Here is a 13,509-nt window from a genome sequence, read left to right as displayed (position 1 = left end):
CTACTTCACTGTGGGAAAAGGGACGCAATACATATCATGCCATGTTGATGTGATTTTAAATTTAGTGAATTAAGTCAAGGTCAGAATACGGCATATCTGAATACACACCGCCGCCACACCTTCATTTCTTGGATCTCCACCCCGAACGATTAGCAGGTGAATAGCATGATATTCTCATGCTTAAGTACAGCGCGTGTTACTCGGGTCGGAATCGGCCACTATACAGTGGGGCAAAAAAGTATTTAGTCAGCCACCAATTGTGCAAGTTCTCCCACTTAAAAAGATGAGAGAGGCCTGTAATTTTCATCATAGGTACACTTCAACCATGACAGACAAAATGAGGAAAAAAATCCAGAAAATCACATTGTAGGATTTTTAATGAATTTATTTGCAAATGATGGTGGAAAATAAGTATTTGGTCACCTACAAACAAGCAAGATTTCTGGCTCTCACAGACCTGTAACTTCTTCTTTGAGAGGCTCCTCTGTCCTCCACTCGTTACCTGTATTAATGGCACCTGTTTGAACTTGTTACCAGTATAAAATACACCTGTCCACAACCTCAAACAGTCACACTCCAAACTCCACTATGGCCAAGACCAAAGAGCTGTCAAAGGACACCAGAAACAAAATTGTAGACCTGCACCAGGCTGGGAAGACTGAATCTGCAATAGGTAAGCAGCTTGGTTTGAAGAAATCAACTGTGGGAGCAATTATTAGGAAATGGAAGACATACAAGACCACTGATAATCTCCCTCGATCTGGGGCTCCACGCAAGATCTCACCCCGTGGGGTCAAAATGATCACAAGAACGGTGAGCAAAAATCCCAGAACCACACGGGGGGACCTAGTGAATGACCTGCAGAGAGCTGGGATCAAAGTAACAAAGCCTACCATCAGTAACACACTACGCCGCCAGGGACTCAAATCCTGCAGTGCCAGACGTGTCCCCCTGCTTAAGCCAGTACATGTCCAGGCCCGTCTGAAGTTTGCTAGAGAGCATTTGGATGATCCAGAAGAAGATTGGGAGAATGTCATATGGTCAGATGAAACCAAAATATAACTTCTTGGTAAAAACTCAACTCGTCGTGTTTGGAGGACAAAGAATGCTGAGTTGCATCCAAAGAACACCATACCTACTGTGAAGCATGGGGGTGGAAACATCATGCTTTGGGGCTGTTTTTCTGCAAAGGGACCAGGACAACTGATCCGTGTAAAGGAAAGAATGAATGGGGCCATGTATTGTCAGATTTTGAGTGAAAACCTCCTTCCATCAGCAAGGGCATTGAAGATGAAACGTGGCTGGGTCTTTCAGCATGACAATGATCCCGAACACACCGCCCGGGCAACGAAGGAGTGGCTTCGTAAGAAGCATTTCAAGGTCCTGGAGTGGCCTAGCCAGTCTCCAGATCTCAACCCCATAGAAAATCTTTGGAGGGAGTTGAAAGTCCGTGTTGCCCAGCAACAGCCCCAAAACATCACTGCTCTAGAGGAGATCTGCATGGAGGAATGGACCAAAATACCAGCAACAGTGTGTGAAAACCTTGTGAAGACTTACAGAAAATGTTTGACCTCTGTCATTGCCAACAAAGGGTATATAACAAAGCATTGAGATAAACTTTTGTTATTGACCTTATTGAGCTACAGTAAATGTATTGTTGTATTGTCCCATACACAACAATTTATGCTGTGTAAGAACTGCCATCCTAAGACTTTTCACACCTTCTGCAGCCCCTTAGCCCATTCACTTGGTTGACTGATCTTTCCTCTCAAAAGCAGCTCCCAATATCCCTCATTATCCCTAAGCAATACACTAGTCTGTTTATAAACACTTAGGTCCCAATCGGTTGACACTTGCTGGTACTGCACGTCTCCTGGAAAGACATGGTTGTGGTGTTACCATTTTACACTTTTTGTGGAAGGGACGTAGGGCAACACACCTTTGTTGGAATAAATCTTCTGCAAGAGGTCCAAACAGTTCATGGTTAAGGTCAGCTGGCTGTACACCGGACCATTCCTTTCGGACAAGACCCTTCGCCATAAGCACAAGGAGTCTCAGCTTCCACAGCCCACCATACCAAACACCATTGTCAGCATACTGGAGCCGGATAAAGGACTATGACCACTCCTTCGCCGTGGCGGCGGGGGTAAAACATTTAAACGTGTTAACTCTCTCAAGACTGCTGGCCCAGATGGCATCCCTAGACGCGTCCTCAGAGCATGCGCAGATCAGCTGGCTGGTGTGTTTACGGACATATTCAATCGCTCCCTATACCAGTCTGCTGTCCCCAAATTCTTCAAGATGGCCACCATTGTTCCTGTACCCAAGAATAAAAAGATAACTGAACTAAATGACAACCGTCCCGTAGAAATCACTTCTGTCATCATGAAGTGCTTTGAGAGACTAGTCAAGGATCAAATCACCTCCACCTTACCGGCCACCCTAGACCCACTTCAGTTTGCATACCGCCCCAACAAGTCCACAGACGATGCAATCACCATCAAACTACACACTGCCCTATCCCATCTGGACAAGAGGAATACCTATGAAAGAATGCTGTTCATTGACTACAGCTCAGCATTCAACACCATAGTACCCTCCAAGCTCATCATCAAGCTGGAGGCCCTTGGGTCTTAACACCGCCCTGTGTAATTGGGTCCTGGACGTTGACGGGCCGCCCCCAAGGTGGTGAAGGCAGGAAACAACATCTCCACTTCGCTGACCCTCACACTGGGGCCCCACAAGGGTGCGTGCTCAGCCCCCTCCTTTACTCCCTGTTCACCCACGACTGCGTAGCCATGCACGCCTCCAACTCAATCATCAAGTTTGCAGACGACGCAACGGTAGTAGGCTTGATTACCAACAACGACAAGACAGCCTACAGGGAGGAGGTGAGGGCACTTAACATCAACAAAACAAAGGAGATGATCGTGGACTTCAGGAAACCGCAGAGGGAGCACCCCCCTATCCACATCGAAGGAACAGTAGTGGAGAATTTGGAAAGTTCCTCAGCGTACACTTCACAGACAAACTGAAATGGTCCACCCAGACAGACAGTGTGGTGAAGAAGGAGCAACAGCGCCTCAAACAACCTCTGGAAGCTGAAGAAATTTGTCTTGTCACCCAATACCCTGACAAACTTTTACAGATGCACAATCGAGAGCATCCTGTCTGCCTCTATCACAGCCTGGTATGGCAACTGCACCGCCCTCAACCGCAAGGCTCTCCAGAGGGTGGTGCGGTCTGCACAACGCAACACCGGGGGCAAACTACTTGCCCTCCATGACACCTACAGCACCCGATGTCACAGGAAGGCCAAAAAGATCATCAAGGACAACAAGCACCCGAGCCACTGCCTGTTCACACCACTACCATCTATCTAGAAGGCGAGGTCAGTGCAGGTGCATCAAAGCTGGGATCGAGAGACTGAAAAACAGCTTCTATCTCAAGGCCTTCAGACTGCTAAACAGCAATCACTAACTCAGAGAGGCTGCTGCCTACATTGAGACCCAATCACTGGCCAGTTTAATAAATGGATCACTAATCACTTTAAATAATGCCATTTTAATCATGTTCACATATCTTACATTACTCATATCATATGTATATACTGTATTTTATATCTTCTATTGCACCTTGCCTATGCCGCTCATCCATCTTTCATCCATATATTTATATGTACATATTCTCATTCACCCCTTTTTAGATTTGTGGGTAGTAGGTACAGTAGTTGTTGGCTAATTGTTAGATTACTTGTTAGATATTACTGAACTGTCAGAAACTAGAATCACAAGTATTTCGCTACACTTGCATTAACATTTGCTAATCTTGTGTATGTAGCCAATAAAATTGTATTTTATTTGAACATCTTTAAGTTGTCCTTTGTAAATATGGTGACACCTCCACCTCTGCCAACTCTGTCAGATCTAAAAACATTAGAACCAGTCAGAGACACATCAGTATCCTGCACATAATTATAATCAGATATTACCAGAATGTACATATTGGTTTGAGTGGTTATAATAAAGTCAATTTTTGAGATCAAACTGATGGCATTTACATGAATCAGTCCAGAACAGAACTGTACCATTGGGGCTATGCCTTGAGCGAGGATGTGGGTTAAAACAAGAGTCAATGATAATATCCTGTTTGCCGGCCTGCAGTATGATGATAATGCTGGTAATTTATGTTTAGGATTACCTGAGCAGGACTTGGGATGTTGATAAATCAATGTCTCAGCGCAGCCTTGAAATGCGAGGACAGGCATCATGATGATTTGGATGGACTCCATCCTCTCTGTAGAGCAGTGGTCACCAACAGCTGTTCTCAAGGTACAAACTGCCTTCCCAGAGGGCCTGGGCGGAGCAAATCAAGTGCATGTAGACCTACCACTGGCCAATCAGATGGCTCAGATTACCGTGTCTGCAGTAACATACTGTAGCAGACATAAAAGAAAGCTACAGCAAAGTTGATACTGTGAGATTTATAAACCTTTAAAGAAAGACTGTCAACGAATACAGCAAAGAGCTGCTGTTTTTATGAGTGAGTTAATGTACAAGTTTTCACTCAGCAACGTCAACACTTTCTATTCAGCACTTTTATAAGCCATAAAATGTGTGTTCTCCCTACTTCCACTCACGCTAAAACTAGAACTGCAGCTGCAATGAATGAGTAGGAAAGTGTTATTGTTATTATTAACGGCTTGGGTGTTTTTTTTTACATCAAGGAATATTTCACTTTCTCTGGCCATAGGAGTAAGTAACAACATGAATTTGTGCATGAGGCAGAAAGAATGCGGTGCAACTTGAGTTTCACCCTCAGCTGGAAGATGGTGTCCGTTTTTTGTCAGCGGAGGAAAGGGAGAGAGAAGGGACGTTGAGACACAGACACCTCAGTCTGCTGCCCTTTCCCAAAGCTGATATTAATCATCAGATGCAGGCTCCATCAGCCCAGTAAAATCAAGTAAAAGAGCTAATTATATATATGTATATTCACTCAGCTGTGCCTCGAAAGTAATTCAACAACTGATATATTACCGATGTGATCATATAGCTTACCTCAAATGTTGAAATATAGATATTTTGAGCCTATAGCCTAGTGCACAAACCTCATTACTACAGTTTTTAATAGTTAAAAAAAATGTTTTACGCCACATCTTGGCTTGCATTTTAACTCCGAAAGTAATCTCGACTCAAAAGAGGTTGGTGACCACTGCTGTAGAGCATCTTCTGTTTCCAAAAGGTGTCAAAGTTATCCACAAAAGTAACTCCAAAATAGCTATAGTAGACTGGTAGACAGTCGTGTAGTGACAGCAACCTACTGAATCCTTCGCTGCCAAGAATCAGTGATGGCACTGGGCCTGAAATAATTGGACGCTTGTTGGAGTCTTTCAGAGTTCCAATCAGTTCTTTAAAATCTGAGTCCGAGACAGAATCCGGGGAAGAATCCCCCTGGGAAGGAGTTCAGATAGAGGGCGATGGCGCGGGAACCTCTGAAGCCAGGAAGGCGAAGCTGTTCGAAAACTGAATTTGGGCCGAGCTTCTCAAGCCAAAGAAGCCCCACAGGCCACTTCCCTTCATTTGGCCTTTGGCAGGTGATGTGCTTCCATGGCTGGGCAGCAGAGTTGGTGACAGTATTCTTCGGGGAGGGTTCACTGGAAGGCATTTGACCATTCAATCAAGGAGTGTTGACATAGCGGTGATACTTTCAACACATCGGAACAGCGTCCTGCCTGTGGTGTAGCCTTTAGAAGGAGAAGGTGGGTACTTTCCCCAGTATATTGTGCAAGTTCTTAATCAGTTTGCTAAGAGTAGTCACTTTTTCACTATAGTTTTTCACTATAGTCCTCAGCGAGTAAACAGTTGTTACATCGGAATTCCGGTCGGTCCACATTGTCCCGGAAGAGAGTATAGTAAATAGTGCATGAAACGCTTGCTTTTTCCTCTGAACGGGAAGCCTCCATGAGAAGAGACATAGCAACTCAATCCGATAGTGAGGACAAGGGTTTATTTCTAGTGATTTGTTTCTGTTCTTGTTAGCTAGGCAGCTGGCTAGCCATCAGTTTATGTCAAGAACTGCAACACTGCTGGGTTTTTGACATCAGCCCTGGTGAATCAGACGCTCATCCAGATGTTTAATTTTCTCAAGCAATGTAATGATCTTCTTCTTGGCAACATTTAGTTTGTGGCATTTGACACAGGTGAAGTTTTCAGAAAAGCCCTTCACTGGGATGACTGTGAAGATGTCACACAAAATGCATTTAATGGCCTTATGATCAGCGATAGTGTCAAAGGAGTTTTTTGTGTAGAAGCAGGAGAACACCCTTTACTCAATTCAGCCATTTTGCTTGCTAGCCAATAGGCTACTAAAAGGCTACTGAAGGGATCCAGGGACAATGCTAACGGTCCCAGCACTGTGGCTATCCAAGTCGCTGGATCCAAAATTAATGATAAAAACTGGATATAAATTACAAGATATAAAATGAAATAATTCTATAATTATCAGATAATTAAAAGTATTCACTAAAACCGTTTGTTAGAGGACCACCACGGCAGCATTCATCAGCTGCTTCAGATGATAAACCGGAAATGTGTATTACAATGATAATTACAAAAATAATAAATATATTATTATTACAAATATTATAATTATGAAGTGCTTTTCAAAACACTCAAAGTCAGTTTATAATAGTCAGCTAGAAGTGAATAAATAACACAAATGTGATTGACTGTCCATGCATTCTAACACAGAAGTGGCGTTCATAGAAATCGAATGAGAGACACCAAAGATGAGAAGAGTTGCCAGCAGCCCCATTTTATCCAACCTGTGAAGACAAATGCATTATAAATATACATAAATCTAAATAAAATATAAATAAATTACATCAGAGACAGTTTTATATGTTTTTATGTATTTTTCAGGTCACAACAAAGTAGTATTATTATATACAATACACACATGAACGTAAATGGCATTTGGGCTTAACGAGATATTAGGTAATTCAAGAAATTGAGTTGTCTACTTTCCATTGTTGATCCGTCTTATCAAATGTCTATTGAGTGAGTGTGCCTCATACACACTGAGTGTACAAAACATTAAGAACACCTGCTCTTTCCAGGACATAGACTGACCAGTTGAATCCAGGTGAAAGCTATGATCCCTTATTGATGCCACTTGTGCAATCCACTTCAATCAGTGTAGATGAAAGGGAGGTCGTCCATCACCTAAACAACATCTAGCCAACTTGACACAACTGTGGGACCCAGTGTCAGTGGCATATTAGCTAGCCACTAGATGGCCTAGTTGCTGTTTAAGCTGTCTATGTCCCATAAAAACACCCATGTTATATCCAAAATGCGACCCTATTCCCTTTATAGTGCACTACTTTTCACCAGTGCTCTGGTCAAAAGTAGCTCACTGTGTAGGGAATAGGTTGGCATTTGGGACAATGTCACAGACAATCATGTTACTTTACTTGATCTGTTTATATCCTAATCAAACCCACCACATACACACACACACACACACACACACACACACACACACACACACACACACACACACACACACACACACACACACGCTTGTTTCCTTTGTTTATCTATTATGTGTTTACACACACAGAGAACCAGTCCAAACTGCCTACCTGAGCCATGTTCATGCTTATGTTTAACTTCAGAGTTACTTTTTTCATAATGAAGGCTAATCTGGGAAAAGCAAGGGCACAGGCACCGGGGCAAGGCTGACACTTTCATTACAGGAATCATGAGGATAATGCACTTCACTGTTTGACCAAATCATGGTTTTAGCCACCCAAAAAATAGGATGTTTTTTCAGCGAGGTGATCATGTCGAATGTGCTCTTTCTGTGTTTATAGGCAAATGTTCAGTTTTTTACAATCTGTGATCTTGGCCACTGATTATCAAAAAGCTCATTGTAGATTAGTATACCAGAGAAATTGTGCAAAAATCTTTAAAAGGCACACTTTTGTCCAAAATATTGTGTGTCAATTTCGACCAGCCCACCCAACTAAAAAAATTTCCAGCCCATCTGGCATTTGCAAGAATTGCCAGATGGCCAATCCAATGTTTAAGGAGAAAAATATTTAATCATGATCTCTAACAACCCCAAAGTTAATCAACATTAATAAAAGTAGGCCAATATAAGTTAGGCTACCAAAGGCACAATCTGCATTTTCAAAGCCTGACCCTGACACTTTGTTTGTTAAACTGAGTGGTTCGCTGGGGACAGAGCTATGGATGTGTAACAGAGGTGTTTTGTTGAAACTACCTAACCCAATTCTCTCCATCTCTGTAGCTGACAGGTCGTCGCGTAGTATAATATATCCGGTAGCCTATTTATGTAATAAAAACCACACCACGGATATAGCCTTATCAGCAACTTGCTCTGCAGCCGAGAACCGTACCATGCATACTGTATGTTCTGCGTCAGACCGAGAGAGACACACACACACACACACACACACACACACACACACACACACACACACACACACACACACACACACACACACACACCATTAGTCTTTTTGCACATAGTTTGAAATGTTTGAGACATGTTTGACTATTATGGAAACATCTCAGGAATGGTGTGCCTAGTCTACACAATGCATGGCCTCATTGGCGGTTCACATTCATTATTTGTTCGCTCTCTCCCTCTCCCTCTCCCTCTCCCTCTCTCTCTCTTTCTCTGTGTCCTCTCCAAGCCTTGTCTATCAGCTGTGTTTTTCCACGTGTCAGGAACAAGGTTGTTTAGTTCTTAAGAGTGATGATATTCCAAATGGCACCATATTCCCTTTATAGGGCTCTAAACAAAATAAGTGCACTATATAGGGAATATGGTGCCATTTGGGTTAGAACTTCAGAAAGTTATTGAGCCCATAAAATGTCACATTTTCACACCAAAACGCACGTAAAAAATGATTGTATTGGATGCTTTTAAAAAGTTAACAGATGTTGCTGTCATACAATTCAGGCCTATATGGAAATATGACTCTCTTGGCAAATTAAAGACAAAATTAACCTCTTAACGAAACCATTTTTATTGATACTTTTTATTAGCCTTCAGAGAAACACTCATATAAACATCTATACATAATCATAGTTTTATACTAACAATGGCTGTGGTAATAAATTAAATAAATAAAAACTGTTAACAGTAGCCTATACCGTGATACACTCTCCATCCCGTGCCAGACAGAAAAAACAAAAAAACTCCCAAACTTTGTCAAGACAACTTTGTGAAGACGTTCATGTGTTCATGTACATGTTCCATTTTCCAATTCCAATTGAAATTGCCCCTACCACGCTTGATGTAAGCTATTGTAGCTAAATGTTTACACGTTTATATGTGAATGTAATAGCTTTTTAATGAACAAAATCCGATTTTGTATGATGAGGGTTTAATTAAATTTGAATGGAAATAGTTTTACCCCGAGTTAAATAGGCCTATTCTACACAGGAACACTTGCATTCGGATATGATGGGGTATTGAACCTGTATCCACATGCAGTATTTCTTTTGGAGAAAGCCCTGGCAGTACCAGCGGAGGAATGTCTTGGTGACTGACTTGTCGGGCATGCAAAACATCCCCGCCGGGAACGAACAAGAGCGCTCATTCAGACACTGTCCCTCCTTGACGTAACGCGGCCAGAACCTCACGCCCAAGTCCTTCCATACATAGCCCACGGGGCAGTGCGTGTATGCCCACAACCACTGTGTAAACTTCCGACGGGCTTTCTTGCCCACTGTCACCAGGTCCAGCTGTTTCAGCTGGTTGGGAATAGGTCCCATCAGTCTGGACTGTGCTTCAAGGGCAGTCCGGTTCTCCACAACAGGGGGGCTGTTGATTGACATGAAGACGGGGTCAAAGTTTCTCCCGAGTTTCCTCTTCAGTGTCCGTTCGGCCAGGTCCTGTTTCCTTGGGTCGTATTTTGGGTCAGGGTCCTCTTTAAGACCGGGCACTGGGAGATGCTCGCTGGGCAAAGGGCGCAGACGCAAAAAATGCTGAGAGACACCGAGGTGGATGGTCGTTATGACATAGAGCAGAGCCGCCGGAGAAATCCCCATGTTCTATAGCTCGAGCTGTTATTTACGCAAATTATTTTCACTTACAGCAAAAGAGCAAGTGCTGCATTAGTGTCTCACTTTGACATTTGGATTGGAGAGGTGGTGTGTGCTTAAATAAGATATCCGTCCCAGTTGCAGCGCAGAAATCGGCAATGTATTTTTTGTTTGTTGACAAGTTACTAAGTGAGGAAGAGAACGGTAACCATCACTAAACTGAATACATCAATACAGACCATTCCCTTTGACCATAGAGCGCATGAGCGTCCTAGTTCATTAAATGGATATAACGGATTTCCATCAATGTTCCACCACACACAAACTCAGTAGAGTTTTCTTTTTTTCTCTTCTCATCTGTGCCTCCTCTCAGTGCTTTGAGGATAAATAAGCCAAAACCTCCTAAACAAACATGCCTTTAGAAAACTCAGAATCCTTATCACCGGAGGAGATGCCACCCGAGATTAAGATGCATTACACGTCTGTTTCTGAATGTAATCCATTCATGGAGAGTCTTGTCGTGAATGCTGTAGCCTATAGGGTAGTTGCTTCTATTTTATAGTTATATTTTGCTGAAGCTCCTAGACACCTTCACCCATTTCCAAGGCGGGAGAGTAACTGCTTCTGTAGAAAGTGGACCCCACTCTCAAGTTAAATATCCCATTCCGAAGTGTCAAGCAGTCAACACCGTCACTTTCACTATGATTGACAGCGCGCACGGCTACATGGTCCTAAACACAGACGGGTTACAAACGGCGCGCTCTGGAGCTTGCTTAATAGTGGTCCTGAGGTTGACATGGCGCTTAATAGTTACCACCTTGTTTTGGTGGTATTGACGGAGTTAAATTTTTGTATATTCATGACAATTGGGATATATTGTGAAAGTTAATGGGGAAATTATAGGGTTTTGGGGTATACACCGAAAATAAGGTCAAGTTTAGGAGATCTTATACGTTTTGTTCTGAGATAATATCAGTCAGTTAACACTTCCTTTTTGAATTATGAAGCCTTTATGTACATTTTTACATGACATAAATGCTTTAAAATTCACAAAAAGTAAGGTTAGCTGATGAAGATTATCTCAGAACAAAACGTTATAAGATCTCCTAAGCCTACATTTCCACAGAGGCTTTGTCTAATGAACCATGGCGGAATTAATGCTTACCAAAAGATGGAATTACTATTTCTCTCTATAATATGACAAAATATGGAAAAATTACACAATGTGGCTTTAAACATCACACTATGAATGGTTACAGGCATGTGAAAACCTGTCCATATAAAACAGTGTGTATGTGTTTGTTGTGCTGCATATTATAGATGATATGGTGCAAAATAGAATCACTAGAGGGGACTGTTCTTTCGCAATGGTTGACACACCTCCTTCTCCATACCTCACGGTGGGAAATACACATGCGGAGATCATCCGTTCTCTTCGTCTCATAAAGACACAGCGGTTTGAACCAAAAATCTCAAATTTGGACTCATCAGACCAAAGGACAGATTTCCACTGGTCTAATGTCCATTGCTTGAGTTTCTTGGCCCAAGCAAGTCTCTTCTTCTTATTGGTGTCCTTTAGTAGAGATTTATTTGCAGCAATTCGACCATGAAGGCCTGATTCACCCAGTCTCCTCTGAACAGTTGAGGTTGAGATGTATCTGTTACTTGAACTCTGTGAAGCATTTATTTGGGCTGCAATTTCTGATTTCTGGTAACTCTGGGTCTTCCTTTCCTGTAGCGATGAGAACCAGTTTCATCACAGCACTTGATGGTTTTTGCGACTGCACTTGAAGAAACTTTCGAAGTTCTTGAAATGTTCTGTTTTGACTAACCTTCATGTCTTAAAGTTATGATGGTCTGTCATTTCTCTTTGCTTATTTGAGCTGTTCTTACCATAATATGGACTTGGTATTTTACCAAATAAGGCTATCTTCTGTATACCACCCCAACCTTTTCACAACACAATTGATTGGCTCAAACGCATTAAGAAGGAACGAAATTCCACAAATTAACTTTTAACAAGGCACACCTGTTAATTTAAATGCATTCCAGGTGACTACCTCATGAAGCTAGTTGAGAGAATGTCAAGAGTGTGCAAAGCTGTCATCAAGGCAAAGGGTGGCTACTTTGAAGAATCACAAATATAAAATATATTTGGATTTGTTTACCACTTTTTTGGTTACTACATGATTGTACATGTAGTACTACATGTGTTATTTCATAGTTATGATGTCTTCACTGTTATTTTAAAATGTAGAAAATGGTAAAAATAAATAAATAAATGGAATGAGTAGGTGTGTCCAAACTTTTAACTGGTTAAAGTATATTCCGGACTCGTTCTGATATTTCTTAATTTCTTATTTTGTACTTTTTGGATTATGTGTGCATTGTATATTGTTTAGTATTGCTCAGAATTACTGCACTGTTGTAGCTGGAAACATAAGCATTTCACTTCACCTGTGATAACATCTGCAAATCTCTGTACGCGAATAATACACTTTTTGATTAATTATTTTATTTCTATGGAATCAGATCTCTCTGTACTTCTGACCAGGCCAGATTAATCTTTCAGGGCTATTTGTAGAGTTTTCTGGAATGTTTCCCAGAGGTGTATTGGAGGGTGCCAGGAACTGGAATTAGCATTATGCCTCTTCCTGGACTAGACTACTCATTTCTAAATTAGAAGGTGTCAAAATTTGGACACAACCCACCCAATAAATGTACTGATCCCGTATCGTTTTGTGTGGTATAAATTGTGACCTGTTATCTGACCAAATAACAACCAACATATGACGTCTTTCCCTGACATCCACTGGGGTACTTGATGAGGAAGATTTAATCTAGATGATGATTGCCAATGTACCGCTCCCAATCTACCGCTCAAACTAGGAATTATTTCATCAAGATAAGGACCTGCTGTACTCTTTCTTCTCTTCAAGCTCAGAAATACAAGAACAGGTACGCATTGAGATAGCAGCGAGTCCAGTCTATTTGGCATGACAAAGCCAAAACAGACTGACACCCAGGTTAGACAGCTAGTAGAGCTATTCCTGGCTACTTGAAGATTTATTTCATAGGTTAAACTTAACAGAAGAACCTACAATGATGGAACACTAACAATACGCTAAAGCAATGGCTGCTATGTAGCATGTTAAATTGTAGCAAGAGATTAACTTTGTAGCAAAGTTAAAAAGTTGGACGCAAAGTTGTAGCAGGAGAGAAGCAGAGAGGGCGGAAGGGGGTGGATGAAGAAAAAGTCAGTAGGTAACAGTGAGGTAAAGTGAAAAGGAGAGTAAAAAGAGAAAGGAGATGCTGCTGCTGCTGCTGAGGTGGTTAAATGAGAGAGAGAGAGAGAGAGAGCAACGAGAGGGTGAGGGGAAACAGATATTGTGTCTTGCTCTAAATGTGGCGGTTAGAGGGAAAGTGA

General features: G+C 42.0%; 1 protein-coding gene across 1 annotated transcript; it reads right to left on the bottom strand.

The window, feature by feature from the left end:
• Positions 1-9,174: 9,174 nt before the first annotated feature.
• On the bottom strand, positions 9,175-10,569 carry LOC139420921 (noggin-2-like). Its single transcript, XM_071171341.1, has one exon. It carries the CDS (start codon positions 10,086-10,088, stop codon positions 9,468-9,470), a length of 621 nt encoding a protein of 206 aa, XP_071027442.1. The 5' UTR covers positions 10,089-10,569; the 3' UTR covers positions 9,175-9,467.
• Positions 10,570-13,509: the final 2,940 nt, after the last annotated feature.

Source organism: Oncorhynchus clarkii, chromosome 12 (assembly GCF_045791955.1).
Source record: "Oncorhynchus clarkii lewisi isolate Uvic-CL-2024 chromosome 12, UVic_Ocla_1.0, whole genome shotgun sequence".
NCBI classification, from domain to species: Eukaryota; Metazoa; Chordata; class Actinopteri; order Salmoniformes; family Salmonidae; genus Oncorhynchus; species Oncorhynchus clarkii.
Note: the sequence above shows the minus strand (reverse complement) of the source record. Positions and strands in the feature narration are given on the sequence as shown.